The sequence below is a fragment of the Sceloporus occidentalis genome, unplaced genomic scaffold, assembly GCF_023333645.1.
Source record: "Sceloporus occidentalis isolate IW3139 unplaced genomic scaffold, rSceOcc1.0.p SCAF_4, whole genome shotgun sequence".
Taxonomy (NCBI): Eukaryota; Metazoa; Chordata; class Lepidosauria; order Squamata; family Phrynosomatidae; genus Sceloporus; species Sceloporus occidentalis.
The window spans coordinates 156,927,640-156,950,293 of NW_028316984.1; the positions used below are offsets into that span (position 1 = coordinate 156,927,640).

At 41.2% G+C, this 22,654-nt stretch overlaps 1 protein-coding gene across 4 annotated transcripts in view; it reads right to left on the bottom strand.

The window, feature by feature from the left end:
- The window catches only part of HEATR5A (HEAT repeat containing 5A), a 105,065-nt gene extending 82,640 nt beyond the window's left edge, over window positions 1–22,425 (bottom strand). For all 4 annotated transcript variants that reach the window (XM_089522078.1, XM_089522077.1, XM_089522076.1 and 1 more), the window contains exons 1-6: window positions 22,326–22,425; window positions 7,882–8,109; window positions 7,395–7,606; window positions 5,381–5,489; window positions 3,781–3,930; window positions 465–636 (exon numbers count right to left, since the gene is read on the bottom strand). In XM_089522078.1, coding sequence (XP_089378204.1) covers window positions 465–636; window positions 3,781–3,930; window positions 5,381–5,489; window positions 7,395–7,606; window positions 7,882–8,007 — 769 coding nt within the window. In that variant the 5' untranslated portion in view covers window positions 8,008–8,109; window positions 22,326–22,425. The remainder of the gene's footprint in view (window positions 1–464; window positions 637–3,780; window positions 3,931–5,380; window positions 5,490–7,394; window positions 7,607–7,881; window positions 8,110–22,325) is intronic.
- Between the last annotated feature and the right edge of the window lie 229 nt (window positions 22,426–22,654).

Sequence of the window (22,654 nt, forward strand, 5' to 3'; positions counted from 1 at the left end):
CATTTCCCCTTCCCTTTTTGCATTGCTCCTTGCCTTATTTTCCAGTTTGGTTGACAATACTACCAAACTTTTTCTTCATCTTTTCTCTCAATGTCTCTCTACATTATAGAAAACATTTTTAAAAATGTGCCCCAGAATAAAGGTACACTGAACACAAAGATCTAGTTAATATATGGTGTTTCCTTTCAAACTGGCTGAAATAATGTAGGAAAAATCTACATCATTTGTTATAACCAGATCTTGGAAATTTTTTTAAAAACTACATTGCCCCAAACCTCCCCCATATATGGGCTGAGGATTCTGGCAGCTGTAGTCCAAAAAAGGGAACTTTTCCAAGTTCTGACTAAAACCATACATGCATTTACATGTATCTGTTTTGAAGGACACTCATTACCCATTGCTACCTATTACTCCCCCCCCCCACACACACACACTTGTTGGTCAAAATTACTAATAAAGCTTACCTGTACCCTGTTTAGATGTTACAGCACTAACCAACACACAACCAAGAAGCTTAGAAACAGTCATTCGAACATCATAACTAGATCCCTCCAAAGACTTGAAGCACAGAGTTACAACACTATCCAGATCTGTACTCCACATAAAAGTTGCTTCACTCTGAAGTTCAAGAAGACACTATAAAAAGATAAAATAAAAATGCGTGGGAAAGGCAGAAAAAGGAGACAGAAGAAAGAATTTCAATCCTGAGAGGCAAATGCTGCCACTTGAAATACTGTGCCTAAAACTGATGGAGTGTACTAAATGGTATCCAATTGCCTGTATGCCTGGTCTCCCCAGGCTGCTCTGGAGGATTCGGAAACAAATGAGAAGATCTGAGAGGAGTACAGAGCTGGCTGCAGAAGGGCAGAGAGGAAGGGAAAATTATTGTGCACAAGCCTGGTAATGTTAACTCTGGATATAGTATAATATCACATACTGCAATCACATAAACATTTACCTTTCAATATTCCCCACTGTGCTGAACAAGACTTATTTCTGAGTAGAATTGTATAGGATTATACTATACGTGTTACTATATGTGTACCATATTATATAAAAATACTGCAAGTATTGTTATGCACCAAAAAAGCAACCCTTAAGTAATTACAGGTCTACAAGGTTAATGAAGTAGACATGGGGCAAAACAGAGGGCCCAAAAGGGCCGCCCTGGGACTATGTGGGGCCCGTCTGCATCAGGGCTGCAGCAGCCACATGCACCCGATCCTGATTCAGCCTGCCCCCATGGTCCTGAACCAGTCTGCTGAGAATGAGCGGATTTCCCCCCTCCTTTTCGGGCCACTTTTGGGCAGCTCTTTAGAAAAGAGCCTCACCCGGGGCAGCTTCTGGCCGTATTTGGGGTGTGCATCATGTGCACACTCCACCCCTAATGCAGCCTGACAGCAGTCCTTTTAGGCCAGCTGTTTGAGGCCATGGTTCTGGGAAATACTTCAATAACAAAAAAAATTGCTACTTGGTAGAAATAATATGGAAAGAAGAAGGAGAATACACTACAAAAAAGAAGTGTGGTTGAACATGTTCTGGTGAACCTTTTTAAAAAAACCTAACAATATGCACATATGAAATGAAAAAAGCAGCTCAGGTAACCTTGAGACCACTTGAAGGCTTCTTCCCAAATGCATTGAGGTATACGTTTTTCTTTCACCAACCTCCACTTTTCTTATGATTTTTATTTTGATGGCTAAATTTACAGATCTATGCTGGTGAGGCAGGCTTATCTGCTCTCCCCTTTCCTCCTGTTTTGCTGTACATAAATTTCAGTAAGGGAGTCTGGGAAGCAGCTGTTTGCCTTGCCTATTACACATGGCTACAGCAAAATCAGCTAGAAGAGACTCACACTCTTTCACAGATGAAGCATTGTTTATTCCATTGTTTCCTGCAGACATGCTGCTGCGACCTGAGATCAAAAAGTTGTGTTTTTTAGGCCTCTTTCATTATCCTCCTAATCTACATGCTGTTAAAAATATCCAACTAAATAGAGAATGAAAATGGGAATGGGGCATTAAAAGCATCTGTACAAAGGAGTTTCGTTGCCAAAGGTTTTATTAACTGAGCTATGCCAGAACTTGAATAAAAATAAAATGATGAGATTTCTTCTCTAGTTCCTTCAATATGGTATGGAAATAAAGAACATATTTGCATAAGCCTGTATTCTCCTGTGTAATGTACATTCTTCTCAAAGTCTGTTATACCTATTTGTAATTTGTAACATATGGGAAGGAGTCTTCCAAGTGGCACAAATTCCAGCAGTAGAAGAAAAATCTGAATATGTAAATAGATATTTACTTTCAAATCACTTGCTGACTCAGTATGGAAAAGAAATTTGATACAATTATTAACACAGGTAGTTTAGTACAGTCAATGGAACTTTAGCGTGGTACAGACCGCCCCAAAGGGGCAGCCAGTAGCCATCCCTGTTCGTGTCAGATTGGGGCCAGGGCAACCTCACTGGTAGCCCCTGCGGCCCCGATCCAGCATTTTTCCAGGCCTGGAAAAGGGGTGCCCTCGCACCTTAGATGCCCAGGGTACCCCTGCGGGGCCGGTGCTACAGAGGAGAAAGGGGCGGCCCCCTTCCCCTCTGCATCGTTGAAGTGACTGTTTGGTTGCCGTGCCAACGATGCGTGTGCCGAAAAGGAGCTCTGTTTTGGAGTTGTTTTTCGCGCCGTCGCCAGGCCGTCATAAGCAGCCTGGGGCGGGGTGGAGACGTCACACCCGCGCCGCACCCTTTGGACATGGCGCGGGTGTGACATCACAATGGCGGCACCACACATGGATGGGACACTGCCATTACAGCGTCGCCACGCCATGCTAGGGTTAGGGACCGTGCGGTTGCCACATGGTCCCTAACCCTAAAATCGGCGCCAGCAGGGCGCAAAAGGGCGATCTGTACCGAGCCTTTGTTACCACATCAGGACTGCAAATTAAATTTGCAGGACACAAATATTGTTAGTTTTGAAAAAAAAAGGTTCACTAAAACATGCTCAACCACACTTCTTTTTTGTAGTGTATTCTTCTTCTTTCCATATTATTTCTAACAAGTAGTAATTTTTTTTATTAAGGAAGTAATTCCCAGAACCATGGCCTCAAACAGATGGCCTAAAAGGGCTGCTGTCAAGCTGCATTGGGGGTGGAGTGTGCACATGACAATACTGGTCGCACACCAAACTGTCAGAAGATAACATGCATTTGTACCCATGGTGGAAAATATAACACAACATACAACACTGAATAATCAAATTTTGTTTGAGTTCAGAAACTAAGTATGCTGACAAACTGCAGAAATAAAGCAGTCTGACACCACTACAACTTTCATGGATCAGTTATAGAATCCTGGGATTTGTAGTTTGATGAGGCATCAGACTTCTCTGACAGGGAAGACTAAATATCTCAGTTCCCAGGATTCTATAACATTGACTCATGGCAGTTAAAGTAGTGTCAAACTGCAGTGTGTGGATTAGACCTGGGTAACTCATAGATATGAATAGGAAAGAATTCTACAAAAATTCTTTCAGAATTCTCATAATTCTGCTGGTCAGCTACTACTAGAGAAAGATGATGATGATGATGATGATGATAATAATAATAATAATAATAGGCTAGATAGACCAATGTATGCTTTCTATGGTCCTATGTAAAAACTTCTGAGCAACAATATATAGAATTATATGAAAGTAGTATTTAGCAAAGATATTGTTCAATGTAACAAAAATAATTTCTATGACCCTCAATTACCGTACTAAAAACAATGAATACAGTATTTACCTTTGCAGCAGCACAGCGAACTGCCATTGACCTATCCATTAAGCACGAACGGGCAGCTTTGTAGACATCTCTGTGACATGGAATAGCAGCTGCTCCCAGCCCCTTCAATATATTTTGCAAACTTAACATGATTTCATATCGCCCTTGAGACTGAACAAAAGAAAAAAGTCATTTTATTTTTCAGCTTAATGGTTTTTTTGTTTATTCTTTTTTAAAAAACATTTTTGTGCATTTCTTATCCAGCAAGCTGGGAGAACATTTGTAGCATCACTACAATCATGTAGCATAAGCCAGGTTTAAAAATCTTGTCCAAGTTTCTCACTTAATTTACCCTGCCTGGATTCATCCTTTTTCCTGTGCTGCTCCCAATTCTTGGAATCTCCTTCCCTTACATCTCTGGACTACCATCTCTTTAACCAATTTTAAGGTGGAAGTTAAGATGTTTTTGTTTAGGGAAGCGTTCTATCTCACAACTTGATTGAATGATTATTATTAGGTGTTTCTGTTTGTTGTATTTTAAGATATGTTTTAATGTTATTATTTTGTTTTCTTAGACTGTATGCCTTAGGCAGGTTTTTAATTTTTAAAAATTTCTACATATTCATTATGTACAGCATTGTGCAAATTTACAACACTTTATAAAGTTTAATAATAATAATATTAATAATAATAGTTTTAAAACTGACTTGAAGACCATCCTGTTCAGAGAAGCATTCCCAGGTATTGCATGGCTATTATTTGCTATTTGACGTTTTTAATTTGTCACCTGTATTAAACCCTTTCCTGTATTGTTATGTATTATTTTATGCTATTATTTCTTAGATTGTACGCCATGGGCAGGTTTACTCTTATCTAATTTATGGTTTGTATGTACAGTGCTGTGCAAATCTACAGCGCTATATAAATAAAGCATAATAATAATGATAGCATGATGTGGAAGAAAAATTGGCATTTTAGCCCTGCACCATTCAAAAAATCAAAAGTTATTTGAATTCACTTTGTCAGCTAAAAGAGTACAAAGAATAAAAAACACAGACAGGCCTATGTTATAGATTAAGAAGCAATGATTGTGACTTTTGAAAAGAGCAATGCAAACCAAAAATTTAAGTTGTTCATTTAAAGCATTTTTGCTGCACGTTTCAGTAAATAAAAGCTTCCACAGTGGCTTATGTACAATCACTTTTAAAAAAACAAAAACAAAACTGCCCTATAGCCTAAAAAGACACAACAAAAAAGGAAAAAGAAAAAGGGAATGAAGAACGAAAAAAGTAAGAAGAAATAAAAATTAATTATAATTCTCAAAATTAAAGTATAATTCTTAAAATAACCAACTGGAAGCAGTTCTAGAAGAAAGGAGACCTGATGTGAGACAGTTTTTCAACTGAAGTGGTGAAATGACCCTGCTCTCACTTCCCTTTGTGGATGCTTGATGGAATGGTTGCTTTCTGATGATTAGAGGGTAGTAGCTGATGAAGTCTTTCAATAGGGATGATAAAATACATTTATTAATTAAGTTCAATGAAAGAGGAAAAAAGGTTTATAGGTGTTTTGGGTTATTCTAGCATTCTGCTAATTCTGCGTTCTATTCACACTTCCTTACCTCCGCATTCTTCATTGCTTTAAGAATATTCCCTACAGTATCCAGAAAGCTGTTACCCAAAATTCTTCCCAACTTTTTGTACAAATAGCCCAAGCAAACCACTGCAGCACTGAAAAGGGGGGGGGGGGGGGGAAGAATGAGGAGAAAAAAAATGAAGTCAAAATAAAATTAATTAATGCTCTTCAGAATTTTTAATGCCAGCCATTTACCAAATAAAGCTAAAATTTTAAATTACAAATAGCAGTTACATATTAAATTATTTAGAAAGTAAGCTAGCATACAATTTCATGATCAACACATTAAAAACTTAAAAGACTGGCTTATCATTCTGCAAAATGTAAGAAAAAAGTCACATTAGTATGACAGCCCTAGTGGTCTGTTCTGGAACAGTTTTGCATCACAAAAAGATAATGAACCGACTGGCAGGAACTTTTCCTGTCAATTATGGTGGATGAATAGGCTCTAGACAAGCCCTGGAATCAGTGGTAGACACACCTGAAATCTTTTAAAGACCATACCCTAATGGAAGCCTATCACCATCTGTGACCCAGATGTATTGAGGGGAAATAGCAATTGCAAGACTGCTGCTCACTGCACTACATTCTGTGCTCATCCTCACTTTAAACAAGCCCAACTACACCGAAGAAAGCAGAGAAGAAAAGGAGGAATCTATGGCCCCATACAGACAGGCCAAAATAAAGCTGCTTCAGGTCACTTTGGAGGTATGCTGTTTAAATGATGCATGCCTCCTAAGAGTCCGGAAGCTGCGCCAAAGCCATGATCCAATCCTAAGGTCTAGAGTGCAGCTTTGGCGCAGCTTCCAGACTCTTAGGAGGCATGCATCATTTAAACAGCATACCTCCAAAGTGACCCGAAGCAGCTTTATTTTGGCCTGTCTGTATGGAGCCTATATGTGGTCCACCAAGGCCCACATTTACAGGGCCAAATCTTTATTAGTCATCTCAGTATGCCTTAATTATCTTGCTGAACTTGAACTCTGCACTGGTCAGCTGAGATCTGAAGGAATCTTCATTATTTGGCCTTCTTCTTGTGATTTAATAAAATTCCATGACCATGCATGTGCAAAAACAAAAAATAGCTTCATTTATATACCGCTTCATACTGAAGTAACAGTGTCTAAGTGGTTTACAACTGTAAGCTAACTGCCCTCAACAATCTGGGTACTCATTTTAGCAACCTTGGAAGGATGCAAGCCTGAGTCAAGCTTGAACCCTTTTGCTGGTATTGAACTGGCAACCTTATGGTATTGAGTGAGTGGCTGCAATACAGGCATTTAACCACTGCACCACCAGGGTACCACTGAACCACCAGGTGTACTCACCTCCCAAACTCTCAAGGGACATTAATATCTTGTGAGTGCATCACTATAGCATTGATAATAAGGATGTGATCATGTCAGTGTTGTAAAGAAGCCCTGAAAAACTATTATCCTGCAAAAATGGTATGCTGGGTCTAGCAAAGAAGGGAAAAAAGCGCTCCTTCCTTCAAGAGTCTATTTAGTCTCTCTGAAAGATAAGAACAACAACTGTCCCTTCTCTAGCCTCCTTGCTCACCCCCTTGGAATTCTGGCAAACTATGATTAGCAGTCAACCACTTACACACACTCTTGGATTTGTAACTATAATTTTTACTCTGGAAGCATAGGATTACATCTCCACTCAACTCAAAATCTTAGCTATGTATGCAGTTCTTGCTTTCTATTGCTGCTGGTGAGCTGACTGTACCTGTTTTTGATTCAAGACTGCAAGAAAAAGACAAGATGAATCTAGCATCTCTGTGAAGTTAGTGTAACAAATTGTGAATGCATAGCAAAACAGGGGAGGGGTCAGTCTAGCTTTCTTGCTTTGATCAACAACGACCTGGAATCAGTCCTGAACACACTAAACCATGCTACAACCAATTCATAACTTTTTACTTAGAGTTACCATGCATTCCTTTGTTTATAATGAAGAAACACACTTCTAATATGACATCATTATACCTTTAGACTTACAGTTTTGTAGGCAGATAACTTGGTGAATCATCCTTACTGCGAATAAGTTCATTGCATTTGTCAATCGTCTGGTGAACAGAAAAGATGTCTCCAGAACTATAGAGTACAGCAAGATTCTTGGCAATGAGCTGTCTGGTAGGAGGCCCTGGTGAACTGGTTAATAAAGATATCAGCTGTTCAACAAGTTTGATTTGTTTTTCCTTTATATCAGCCTGGAAATATGAAAGAACAAAGTGCTTAAAATTAGTGATGGGGAAACTTCAAACTGGTGAAGTCTGAGTAAGCGGCCCAGTTTTAGCTGGATCTAAAGCCCTTCAAATTTGAGTCTTGTTCAGCAGGGTTCATGTCCCACCCTTACTGGTAGCCAAAGCTTCTCCTATTTCTGTGCGCCCAGCTCACACCAGCTATTTATGACTGTAGCTGAATTCAGAGACAAAAATATTAAACAAAGACAGTTTTCTTAAAATGGCAGTTATATAATACTTACTCGACTGGTTGCTGGTAAAAGTTTTTCCAAAAACCTCAGCCACTCAAAAGCAAACTCTGCTTTCTGAAATTCACCCAACTGGTTATAGGCTTCTTCATTGAGTAATAAACTGTGAGCCAACTCCATTCTCTAAAGTGTCTCTCTCGTGCTATCTGGAAGCCACTCATGAAGGTCCACTGGCAGTAGCTAAGTAGTGGCAATATTCACTTGGTGAATGAAATACAACACCTAGATAAATAAAATTTTAAAATGTTTAAGGAGTGGTGGGGGAGGGGGAAACCAAACATTAAAAAAATTAATGCTTGATTTTACAAACTATTTCAAAAATAAAGAAAGGGTCATGATGCAATGTAGCAATGTTTCTATGCTAGAACATCACACTATGTGGCACTGCACCAGTACCAGAAAACAGAACAAAGGATAACTGCACCAGTGAAACAATGAACCCTAAAGCAGTGCTTCTTAAGCTATCTGATGTGGAGGACTGAGGCATCTCCTCATCCCACCTATGTGCCAGAGACCAGTACCATATTTGTGCCTATTGCTTACAACTGTTTTTTTCTCGGGAACTCTCCAGGGAATGGTAGCTGATGGCTTGTGAACCAGCACCAGTCCACAGCCTGCCAAGTTGAGTAACACTGGACTACAGCACAACAACTATCAGAAGTACATGCACACGTTTTAAGATATCAAGCATGATGCTAAAAGTATTGTGCAAACTGTCAGAACAAACTTTTTCACTGTGTGAAACACAAAATTATTGTGTAAGTTGTATTGGTATAAGCTATACTGCATTTCTGCAGTTATATTATCAGATAGACTCCTTACTGATAATAATTTTACTTTTCAATATAGGGAGGGAGGGAGGGATACCTTTAGGACTAGCTCATTTATTTATTTTATTGTACCAGAGTGTGGATTTCAATTCAATTCTTCAGATGTGCTGAGAGTGTCCAATATTCAAGCCATAGATATTTAAGGACAGATACATAGTTGTGGGGATGGAAGCAGAGCATGCTAGATGCAAAAAGTTTGAAACTGTGGCACAGGCCTTTAACCTTCTCAAATTGACAGACTGTACAATACAGTCTGACAATCATCTGGCCCGTCAGTCTTGAGTTGCCAAAGCAATATTCCATTTAACCAAAAGTTTAACGTTTTTGAGGACTCTTTTGTTATATAAATGTGACGAGAATCAGCACATTCATATTATTTGCCAAGAAACGATTACCTCTTTTCATATATGCTAATAGACTGGAATACAGTATGTGAATACATCTTAATGCAGCTGTTTAACTTTCCCTTTTCCCCCAGGATAGTTACCTGGAAGTCAGTGGCTGTGGGGATTACAGTACTGCACAACACTCTTACAGTGCTGCTATTCCACTTTTACTGCTCAGGCTGCTTCCTGTGGCATTCTGTGATTTGTAGTTTAGGGAGGGGCATTTAGTGCTCAGTCAGAGAGCTCTTAGGTCTCATTGAACTACAAACCCCAGAATGCCACAGGAGGCAGCCAGAGCAGTAAAAGTGGAATAGCAGCACTATAAGAGTGTAGTGTAGTAATCTCCTGTGTGTCCAAAAGAATGAAACATTTTGCCATTGGCTTCTGGACATTGCCATTTCTAATGTCAGATCTGTGTTTCTTTATTCTCTTTCATAGATAATGTTCTGTTTACACAATGTAGGATTGTGACAGGACAGTGCCTTCCCTGGTGGGACTGCTGCACCTGCACCCATTTCCGTTTACAAGGCAACACTTTGCTGACTGTAAGTCCATAATTGAAGATACACACAGTTGCTATGCTCACAGAGGCCCTGTATTAGAAGCCCTGCCTAGGGCTATATTTCAGACACTTAACTTTAATTCAGATACAGTTCGCTTTACCAGGTAAGTATTACTGGACAAGTCTAGTAACTGCAGCAGTATAGGATTCTCCTCCATTTGCTTCAACCAAGTGAGTATTCAAGAAAGTCTCATCCCGACCTCTTGCCATTCCTCCCAAGTGGCTCTTTAACCTTGTACATCACAAGATTTCTGTATGTCCTTGTTACCACTCAGGTTCTGTAGTCCTTCGTCAAGCCTATAGTACACCTGACTCTCCTATTCATGTTTCTCTCACAGACTTGTCCTCTCCTCTAGCCCCTTACTCTCATCCCTCACCATAAGGGCTGACTTGCACTTCTGGACTGCCTGTGACCATTGGAAAAACCCGGCCTGCCCGTTCAGATGATCCCACCTTCAAGGCCCAGATGAGCTTTTCTGAGTCTTCCTGTCACATGCTTGCTCTCTCTGCTCCTTCCCTGGTCACTCCAGGTATGAGGCTTTGGCAGCTAACACTCTGGATTTGGGACATTCCTTCCACTGCATCTCTGCCCAGCTCTCCTCCTCTTCTGCTGCTGATCTCTTCTTCGTTTTGGAATTCCCTGCTTTCTGTTTGCTCCTTCTCACCACTCCCTTTGTCTCCTTCTCCTCCCATGCTGCAACCAGGGAATGAAGAGAGACATTTCTCCTGGTCTGTTGTGCACCAATGCCAAGGTAGGAGTTTGTTACCTCCACAACCCAGCTATGAAGGTACAGAGGGCACTAACACCTGATGGTACATATTACATTGGAAGATGGAGCAAACCTCTAATGTTGTGGGTTTTTCACCATTGTTACTCTCATATACAACTAGGAACAACTGTGGAAATCTCTGGCATGTCTGAAGATGCCAGCCGCAAATGCACATGAAACATCGGGAATACATTCTTCTAAAACATGTCCACATAGCCCAAAAACCCACAGAAAAACTGTGGAAATATATTTCACTACTATGAGCAGCAGGAATTATTTTGGGTATTTTGATTTGTATTCATTGTAGCATATGCATGTCTATTTATTGAACAGAACACAAAACGTGTTGAGTGTATTTTCAGGCAGCACAGAGATAACAAAGCAAACCATAATCTGCTGAAAATTGCTATTACTTTTTAACACCCATAATACATTTTTCTTACAGTCTACTGTGAAGACATACCAAACTATTACAAATATGGAAAAAGTCAATAAACCACACCTGAAAATTGCAATTATTGGTTGGCTCTGCCCTATTTTCAGTAATTCTCTGTTCCCATTAAAGCCCAAGGCGTGACAATCCAGATCTTAAGAAACACTTTTTGAGAAATGCAAAGAGCTCCAGACTGAAGTGGAAAAGAGATTAAAAAAAAAACCCAAAACTTTCAAATCAGGCTTTTGTTCATGCAGCCTTAGACCTGCTCCACTGTACCTTCGATCACAGTCTCTAAACACAGAAAATCAACTTACAAATTTGGGGCATATGGGCCCAAAGACTGCAAAATACCTTTTCATAACAAAGTATCTTCATTTCCATTCAGCCTTTTCTTTTGGTAGGAATCCTGAAATGGCTACCAACCATCATACAGAAAACAATAAAGAAAAGTCTATACAGGTTGTATGTCTACTAAATTTATATTAGCTTTGCAAAAAGACATTAAATAATGGTCACATCAGTATTTCAACAGAATAACAATTTATTGCTCTTTTAACTATGAACACATTGTATCAGAATGTTTTATTCCATGACCACTCCGTTCATTATAAATATCAATAAACAAGTGGTCAAAGAAAGCTTTTCACACCTACCCACAGTGATTACAAAGCCCCAAAACCAAAAGCTAGGCCACTCTGCTCAAGCTGAGGGAGTGTATTAACCTCTACAGATCAGATAATGGAATCAAGCCAGGTAGTGTAAGACAATTATAGCACAGCTACAAGACACTGTCTGTGAAAATGAAGACCTTCACATGGCTGCTTAAAATTAAATATTATTGTCTATGGTGTTTCACATTGTATCCTTAAATCTATCTTTCACTCCAGAACTATCTTTCACTCCAGAACTGCCAACACAACCATGCCTTACAATGACTATACGTTTTACAGTAAGTATGAATCATTTCTTTATGTGATGAGTCAATTGTGTGCAGCACCACTATTATTCTTTGCCCACCTTAAAAAGAAGAATACAGAATACAAAAGCCAAAAGGTGTTTTTTTCTATATACTTTCTTCTACTAATAGAGATAACCACTGTGTTTATTTTCTTCTGGAAGTTTATTTCCTCATAAAGATTACTTCTGGTTATACATGTATGAGCAAAACAAGAAGAAAAAAAAGGGGGGGAAACACTGTCTCACAGATCACAAATGATTACTTCTTTATATTTTATAGTATGAATCACTGGTAGGAAAGAAGGTGCTAAAGTAAAAAAATAAATATGACTGATACAGAGTAGTTCTCATTATTTTAGACCATTATGCTTCTGGATTTCTAGACAGAGGAATAAACTCCTCCATTAAGATTCTCTAAAACTCAGACTTATATTCCTCTAGACCCATTTACCAGAAGTAAATTGTATTATGATTACTGCATATATTCGTCTGTAAGTTGAAAAATGTATACTACAAAACTGACCCCAAAAACCTGGATTGACTTATACATGTCAATACAATAATAAGACGGCGGGATGAGGGAGCGTTCACTCCTCAGGCCTCTTCCCAGCCCAGTTGCTTCTGGAGGGGGCAGCTGGGCTGGGAAGAGGCAAGGAGAGCGAGCAGGACATCATCTATATCCTTGGTCACATGCCCTTCAGTTTTACCGTCAACTTATCCATGGGTCATATTAAAATCCATTAAAATCCTCGACTTATACACAGGGTTGACCTATACACCAGTATATACGGTAGTAAGCTTACTTGCAGGGAGATGCAATTAGATTTTTCAAAGATTAACTTGAGGCATCACAAAAACTGTCAAACTCTTTATGGCATGAAAAATTACAAGTTGGGCCCACGTTTACAGTAGACCCATGGAAATCAATGGCTAAACCTGAACTAATCTTATACTTTTATTCCACATCTAAAACTATAGTTCAGGGATGATGTGGCAAAGTAAACTAGTGTAATGAGCTATATAGTCATGGGCATGTCCTATGGCTGATAATGTCATTTGGAGGTGCTCTCTATTAGAACTTAGAAAAGTTCCTATTTTAGTCTACAACAAAAGGAACTAAAAAAGCCAACATGACTAGCAGCCATGCTGAAAAGGGGATTCCAGAAGTCTTTATGATACGTACCCAGAACATATGGTACATACTTAAAACAAATAACATTTAAAATAGTATTTCCCTTCCCCCCAAAAAATATTTCAAGCTATATAGAGAGAACCAGCGTGGTGTAGAGGTTTTAGCATTGGACTATGGCTATGACTCTGGAGACCAGAGTTTGAATTATCACTGAACATGCTGGGTGGCCTTGGGCACATCACTCTCTCAGCCTCAGAGGATGGTAATGGCAATCCCCCCACAAAGAAATGTGCCAAGAAAATCCCATGACAGAGTTGTCTTAGGGTGGCCATAAGTCAGAAATGACCTGAAGGTCTGAAATGACACCATAGCAACAATAGACGCTGAGTGATAAATTAATCCATCTTAGTGAAAACGTACAGAGAAGAAGAGGCAGGCACAGCTCCATCATACCTAAGCTCAGAAGCAGAAGAAAGGCTCTCTCTCCATCCTAACTGCAACAGCCCTGGTCTCGGAGGAAGAGAACTGACAGTATCTGCTGAATTTAATCCCCTCCTCACTGACTTTCCCTTGTGCGACTTATTTAGATTGTAAACCTGAAGGCATTTTGGGAATAGTTCTCCTGTGTGGGGCAACACTTTTATTTTCACCAGATGTGCCTGTGGCAGTGACAGAAATAAGAGAAAGCCTTCCCTGGATAATCTCAAGAACAGATCAGATTCATACATAGAGATAACTGTGAACATATGTTGTCCTTAATCTTCTCCTAGCAGTGTATGTGTGTGTGTGCGCGCGTGTGTATATACAACTTTCCTCTGTGAAAATGTCATTATATAACTTAAGCATACATAACAAAAATTTGTTTCCATAACACCCAATACGCACGCCCAATTTTTTATGCATACAATTCATTGTGTCTTGTCTATGTCATTTATTCCTAAATTACCACCCCATACACATTCACCTCTTAGTCCTACAGAACTAAATTTGAGCTTACTTCAGAGCAGACATATCTCAGACTTTGTCAGCAGCTAATTTTGTTATATTCTAGCCAGGACACAAAGATGCTAAAGAAGGGGTAGGAACTGTGCAGGACTCCAGATGTTGTTGGACTATAATTCCCTGCATTCTTCATTATTGACTACACTGGCTAGGGGGCTGTTGGGATTTACAATCCAACAACATCTGGAGGACCACACAGTTCATATCCGTGCAGAAAAGAAATCATTGTTGGGTGTGGTGAAGTTTCCTGTTCTGCTCATATGAATGATCTAATGGACTTTCCACCTTCAATACAGCTGCAATAAACATATCATACATACAAAGTAATGTTAATTTTTAATCTTAAAAGGAAAACAGCTAGTGGCAGAGGAGTAAAAATTTTTTCTACAGTAATATATACAGTCCTAAGTGAGTCAAACAAGAGAAACTCAACCACAAATGATGTTTAACTTCCATACTATTTGAGTCTAGTTCATTCAAATAATCTAGTTTTCTACAAAATTGTACCATTACATTTCTTTCATCCTGACAATCCTACTTTTTAGCACTATAATCAGTTTAGAAGCATGCTCTTATAAAGATTTAATGAGGCTGTTTTTACTTAGCAAACTGAAGGGCAATGGAGTGGTCCACTATTACATTTGATCTGAGTTTCTTCCAGCTCTATTTTCTTCCTCCTCAGTCTATGGGCAGTGGTTCTCAACCTTCCTAATGCCGCAACCCACAGGTTGAGAACCACTGCACTAGAATATCATAGGTTATGGCACCAACCCTGAGTTTTAGGCGACCCCTGTGAAGGGGTCGTTTGACCCCCCAAAGGGGTTGCAACTCACAGTTTGAGAACCGCTCATCTATGGGAGGGAAGTCATATTGCTGGATATTTTCATCCTTAAGAGCACTGACCCTGAACCAAAACTGCTACAAAACAAGGTGAGAGTAACACCATCATCAACATGTTTTCACATCAGTTTATCAACATGAAGCCCCTGTATGTAATCTTTAATGACATAAGCAAGAACATAAAAATAGTTATGGAATCCCATATACTTAAAGCAATGGAAGACAGAAAGAGGTATTCTAGAGGTGTATGTAACTAACAGATTCTCCTGTTCTAAATGATAAGAGCTTTTTTTTTAACCACCTCTCCAGTTATGCTGCAAAAAGAACTGAAAAAAATAAATAAAAGATAAGGTCCCCATATTAAGGGGACATGGTGGCTCAGTGGTTAAGATGCTGACTCTAATGACTGTAAGATTGGCAGGTCAAGACCCAAGTGCCGCATGACGGAGTGAGCTCCCATCACTAGTTCCAGCTTCTGCCAACCTAGCAGTTTGAAAGCATGTAAAAGTGCAAGTAGATAAATGGGTATCACTACTTGCTCTGTCCCAATAAAAGATTGGATATTGTCCAAGTTACCATTTAAATTATACAAATAATAATGGTGTCATTTTCCTGTTCACATTAAAGAAAGGATCCGAAATTGAACATTTGTCTTTAGAATGTAATTATCTGAGATAAATATACAGTGGGCCGTTTCCTTATGTGAGGGATCTGTTCCGGATCCCCCCGCATAAGGGAAAATCTGCCTATGCTCGAGCCCCATAGGAAATAATGGGGTGTGTGCATGTGTCAGCACAGCACGCATGCACACCATCATTGTTCTCCCCAAGTGGCTTCCACCTAAGCTGAAAGCTGCATAAAATGTATAATGTAAAAATGTATAAAATGTATACAATCACTGCATAGAGAATTTCTACATGTGCATGACATCATTACAAACAGAATAAGTCTGGATGGCATATCCTAACCATAGCCCAGATCCTCTCCTTATGTTATTATCATTACTTGAGGGTGTGTCTTAGCCTATTGATGAAAACCTTATCCTCATCCATTCGCAATAGCAAGTGCATTTCTATACCACTTATCAGTGAATTAGCACTCCCTAAGCCAGGGGTAGGCAACCTTTTTGAGCTGGGGGCCGAGTTGGTGTCCCCCAGACAACGGGGGGGGGGGGGGAAGCCAAACAATAAATAATTAAATAGTTAAATAATATAGGTCAACATTTTCAAATGTAGGACACATTTTTTAAAAATGGAGGACATGCAAAAAATTGGATGATTTTTAAAAAATGTTAATATAAATGCGTCTTTCTTAGGCATTATCAAAATGGAAGACATTTGGGCATTATTCTTAGACAGATGGCAGAAATGTACTTCCCTTTCTGGCCAACCCCCCATCCCCCCATTCCAAATAGCACATTTGGGCATTGAACATGGCTTTACTTAAGATGCCCTCTTGCATATTTCAGAGGCTTATTGCATAACCAAACTCTTTGGGTTTCACACTGAACATGGGTTCACATGGCTATGCATATTGAACATGTCAAGCTGGTTTCACAGTTCTTGCACCAAGTGTACTTCTCAGAAGTGTGTACTTGGTCAAGGGACTTTGGTTTTTCTTCACTGCGTGTGAGTTTGTAAAAATCAGAGCAATTTACACTGGCCTTGCCTCAGAGGCTTTCTGATATCAATATCACCATTAAAGAACCAAAAACACACAGAAAAGGCACTTTGGAAAGTCACACTCTCTTGGCTTCAGAAACAGTGCTTGCATGCCTCTCAAGCTGACTCTCATCATCATCACACTATCACTGTCAAAACAAGAGAGACTTGTTAGCATTAAAAGCACCCAAAACACACTTTGGAAGGTGACACTCTCTCGGCTTAAGAAACAGTGCCTGCATGCCTCTCAAGTTGACTCATATCATCATCATCATCATCACCACCACCACTACCACCACACTATCATTGTCAAAGCAAGGGAGACTTGTTAGCAATTAAAGCATGCAAAATAAAATTTAAAAAAAACCCTGAGGCCTCTGGCCACTCACCACCTCCTCCTTCTGCTCCCCCTCCTCTTCCTCCTTCTTCTCCTCCCCCTACTCCTCTTCCTTCTTCTCCTCCTCCTCCCTCTCCTCCTCCTCTTCCTTCTTCTCCTCCCCCTCCTCCTCTTCCTTCTCTTCCTTCTTCTCCTCCCCCCTCCTCCTCTTCCTTCTTCTCCTCCCCCTCCTCCTCTTCTTTCTCCTCTTCCCTCTTCTCCTCCCCCCCTCCTCTTCCTTCTCCTCTCCCCTCCTCTTCCTTCTTCTCCTCCCCCTCCTCCTCTTCCTTCTTCTTCTCCCCCCTCCTCCATGCGCTGCTCGGCCTGGGGGCGAGGCAGAAGAGGCAGAGGAGAAGGAGGTGGGCAGCGCGGGGCCGCGCGGGGAGGCGGTGCAGGGCTTCCCCCTTTGCCTCCTCTGCCCCAGGCCACGGGTCCCTCCTCTTCCTCCTCCGTGCGGTGGAGGAGGAGGAGGGCAGCATGGTCGCGCGGCCCGGGAGGAGGTGGAGAAGGATGCGGCAGTGGCAGGACCGGGCTGGGGCCGGTCCTGCCGCCTCCGCGGGCTGCATCCAGCCCACGGGCCGGGGGTTGCCGACCCCTGCCCTAAGCCATTTACAATGTGTACGCCAATTGCCCCCACTAAGCTGGGTACTCATGTTACCAAACCTACAAAAGAATGGAAGGCTGAGTGTACCCTGGAGCCCTGCAGGATCAAACTCACAACATCTTCCTTTTAATTTTCTCCTTCCACTCTGCCTTCATGAGCTACATGAAGCCACTTTAAACTTTCCAAATGGGTTGCCACATTAATTTTTCACAGCATAAACCAAGAACTTTATGGGAACCTTAAGGAGAGACTATTTTATTCTAATAGGAACTTTCATTGACTTTAGCTCACTCCATGAGATACATGGATTGTTAGCCAGAATTTCAAAGCACCCAGTTCAAATGACTGCAGACCCTAACTCCCTTAAATGCAGACTGCATGACTCCAAAAAAGTGTCAGGTTTTCTTCACTCTCCTTCCCCCATCTGTTTTTTGCAACATCCTGCCTGGAGAGCTGAAAAGCTTGCACACATTTTTGTGGTCTTTTTGCTGCCCTAATAAAGGCATTACCCAAGCACAGACTTTGGAATTTTTCTCATGGTTACCTCCACTTTTAAAAACAAATATAGGTTCAGTCTCCCTCATCCAAAATACTTTTGATTTTGGAATGCCCACATATGCATATCAGTGGCATAATTGTTTGAGTGTTGGACTGTGATTCTGGAGACCAGTGTTCGCTTCCCAGCTTAGCCATGAAACCCACTGCATGGTCTTGGACAAGTCACATGCTCTCAGCCTCAGGGGAATGCAATGGCAAACCTCCTCTGAATAAATCTTGCCAAGAAAACCCCATGACAGGTTCATTTAGGGTCACCATAAGTCAGAAACTACTTGAAGGTACACACCTGTAGTGAGGTACCTTGGAGATGGGACCCAATTCTAAACATAAAATTCATTAAAGTTTAATATAAAGGTTATACACATAGCCTGGAGGTAATTTTATACCATGTTTTAAATAATTTTGTGTGTGTTTGTGTATAGTGAACCATCAGAAAGCAAAGGTGTCACTATCTGAGCCACTCATGAAAAATGTTTTGGTTTTTTGAATATTTTGGAGACTCAGCCTGTATATACACAATATGCATGGTGGGAGAGTTGTTATAGACAGTGTGGTTAGAGAGTAATTACAATCAGAACGTACTGACAGTTACACTGACTATTCAAAGAATTGTTAATAACAAACACATTCTAGCACTCAGTGGCTAATTAACACATGCAAGCAGAGATCCTACATCATTTTGGTACAGTGTAAATATCTATTGGTTCAATTACATTATGTCTATAGTGAATACCAACATGGTGCAATATATGTGGATCAATGGTCAGTGCTCATGCCAGGAGTCCACTATGCAACTACAATGAGCAAAGGCATTGCACATATACAAGTCATTCTATGTTCTTTAATGTACTATTTCATGTGCAATGGTCCCACATGCACTGTTCTGCTAATGGCACTGTCAGCTATATATAAATGTAGTGCATCTTCATAAAAAAATTCACTCAGCATACATAATGCAATCTATACTTGCATACATCACTAACAGGATGACAAGCACCATGTGGTAAGAATCCCTGATACTGGAACCTCTTAATGGATTGTGACTCAGCCATGTCTCACTCTAATCCTCCTTAAATTCTTTATTCTACCACTGCTACATTAAGGTCTCATACTATGAAACACCTTTTATTTCTACTGAAAAATAGTACTGTCTATTACCATCAGCAGGATTAAAAGACTTCTGTGAGTTTTTCCAGTCCTTATTTTGCCACACTTTTCGTTTGTGTTCAGTAACTTATAATAACCTGCTACTACAATGTCTAGAGGGGTTCATCTTTTGAACATTCCTTGCAGGGAAACTCACCTGGCACCTCCCTTGAATTTAATCTACTACAGTGGGCCCTTGGTATTTGCTAGGGTTTGGTTTTAGGACCCCCACCCCCACCCTGTGGGGAACAAAATCCGTGGTTGCTCAAGTCTCATCAAATTCAATGGCATAGTAAATGGTGTCCCTTATACAAAATAGCAAAAACGAAGTTTGCTTTTTGGAATTCATATAAAAAAATATTTTCAAACTGTGGATGCTTGAATCCATGGATAATCGAGGGCTGACTGTAGGTTTAAATTTGTTATTTACAGCTTTGCTTTGGAATTTTATTATTTTATATGATTCCTGTATTGTTTTTTCTATTCTAATATGATAGTATGTGTGATGGAAATGGGTTCTAAGCCAATCAGCTATATAGCTAACTAAATCTAAGATGTAACCTCAAATTAGTGTGAGATTACTGGCTTTGAGCACCTAATTTGTACTAGCTGGGTGTTTAAAAGGTGGGATTTTCTGAAATTTTCAACTAAGGGCATAAATATCCTAAAGGGACTATATCTGTCTGATCATGGAAGCTAAGCAAAACAAGTTGTAGCATAACCTTTGTAGGCTTAGAGTGAAAATACACTGCAGAAATAATCCAGTTTGAGACCACTTTAACTGCTCTGGTTCAGTGCTAGGGAATCCTGGGAATTGTAGTATATTGTGGCACCAGAGCTCACTAACAGAGAAGGTTAAATATCTCATAAAACTACAGTTCCCAGGATTCCCTTGCATTGAACCAGAGCAGTTAAAGTGGTCTCAAACTGGATTATTTCTGCGGTGTGTTTCAGACCAATGTCCACTTCCTCAGGTGCACAGGCAACACTTCACTCCATGTATCAGAAGAAGTGAACCAAGTCTACCAAAACTTATTCTTTTTCACAGCTGAAAACTTTTTTTATTTTCTAAAACTTTTGGTGTTTCAGATTAATGGTTTATATTTTACAGACTGCCGAAAAGCGCCGTCCTGTGGGTGGGGTGAGGGCTGAGCGCCCCCATGCTCAAAGCTCTCACTGTGCTGCCCGGGCGCTATCTTGGCGTGCGCCCATACACATGGGGCACACCACGATGACGTCTCTACGGTACAGCACCCAAACAGCGCTGCATTATTAAGCCACACGGCAGTGGCTATAACGCCCCTTCGTGGGCACAAAAATGAGCCAGAAAAACTGGCTCTTTTTTGTACTCTACGGAGGCCAGATCAGTGCCATGGCATGTGTTTGCCCTAGTACCAATCCAGGGCAGAATGGGGCGCCGTCTCGCTGCCCCTTCCTGCCTGTCTGTATAGGGCCTATGTTATTTTGTTCTGCATTTTGTGTTTGTGTGTGCGGCTTTTTTTTTGCATTGTATTTTAGTACTACATTTTAGGGGCGAAACGGACAAGCAGGAAGGGACAGCTTGAAGTCGCCCCTTTCAAAGACGGATTGGGGCTGTAGAGAAGAGACACCACGGCCCCAATCCACCCTGAAGCCAGCCAAAAAAAGAGCAGATAAGATCCACTGGCTTTTCCCATCCCACCGAGGCTTGAAGCTGGCTTTAAGAAGCTTTGGCAGTGTGCGGTGTATAAATGCTGCACCACTGGAGCATTATGAAGCCACCCATGTCTTCAAGCTTGCTTCTGGCTGTCATCGGGATGTGCAGCATCTAAACGCCATGTGCCAATGATGCCCAGAAGTGAGTTTTTTTCACCCGTCTGTTCAGGCTCTTAGTTTTTTATACTGAAATATTTATAAATGTTTTATTCTGTTTACAAAGAACCATGTACATGGATGGCACTATACAAGTGAAAGTAGTAACAATAACAGTCTCAAAGGTGCTGCAAAATTCCTTTGCATACTCAAAGCAGGGAAAACACAGGCTTTTGCCCATCCCCACCCGCCCTGGCAGAGTCTGACAGGGAGTAATTCATCAGCCTCAAGGGATCTTGAATTGTGCTTACTTCTGCAAGCAGGAACTGGCTTCTGTTTCACACATCCCCAGGGCAAAGCACACTATGACCTCCAGTGCCACCTTCTCCACAGGAAACCGTTAAAGACACCTTCTTCGACTAGCTGGGCCGCATCCGCACTGCAGAAATAATCTGGTTTGAGTCCACTTTAACTGCCATGGCTCAATGCTATGGAAAGCTGGGATCTATAGTTTTGCGAGACATTTTGCCCTCTCCGTCAGAGAGCTCTAGTGCCACAGCAAGCTACAAACTCCAGAATTCCATAGCACTGAGCCGTGGCAGATGAAAGTGGTGTCAAACCAGATTACTTCTGCAGTGCAGATCCAACGGAGGAGAAAATCCTTGGGAATCTCTCTTTCTGTTCCCTTCCTACCTTCAGAGAGACTTTCTGACAGGTTGTGTCCCCAGATGAGTGTCTTTTCCCAGGACATGTCCTACATTTCAGCCTTCTGTCCAGGAGGTATTCCAAAATGTCCTCCATTTTGAGCACAACTAAGAAGCACCAATTTACATTTAAGTTACTATGGGTTTTTTTTTTGGGTTTTTTTTGTATCTTTTATTCTGTAACATCCTAAATTTTGCAGTGCCTTTGTCCTCCTTTGCGGTTGTGACGTCTGGCCACACACTTATTCCACACCCAACCCAACCAGGATTATGGACCAAAACACACTGCAGAAATAATCCAGTTTGAGACTGCTTTAACTGCCCTGGCTCAGTGCTAGGGAATCCTGGGAATTAGTTTGTTGTGGCACCAGAGCTCTCTGACAGAGGAAGCTAAATGTCTCACAAAAGTACAGTTCCCAGAATCCTTTAGCATTGAGCCAGGGCACTTAAAGCGGTTTCAAAACGGATTATCCCTGCAGTGTGGACGCAGCAGCCCCACCGCCACAAAACAACCCCCCCCCCATAAAACTAGAGAGAGAGGGGGGCTGTGCCTCTCTCTCCTCCATCCCAGCCCTCCATCTTGAGCCTGAGGAGGATGAAGACTGGCTGCATTCCCTGGAGTGCCTCTTAGCGTTATTATATTGGGCCCCTGCCCTCCATTTTGTGCTGCTTGGGAGGCTTACCTGTCCGTCCTCCATGCAAGGGACCCTGGGGCTCTCTCTGGGTGCCCAGGGTGGGGCCTGGCCAAGGCTGCAGCCTCGTATTCGCCCACGGCTCCCTCCTCCTTCCCTGGCTGAGGGAAGCCCATGCCCGCCCTCCCTTCGCCCTGGCTGAGAGAGAGGGAAGGAGGAGCCTTGGACTATGATGAAGGCCCCTTCCCTCCCTCCCTCCTTCTCCCTCCCTTTCTCTTCTTTCCATCATGGAAAGCCTCCTCCTCAGGGTTGGAATGGCTCCGGAGGCTACTAGGACGCCTTAACAATAAAATATTTGTTGTTTGTTGTTGTTTACTTCC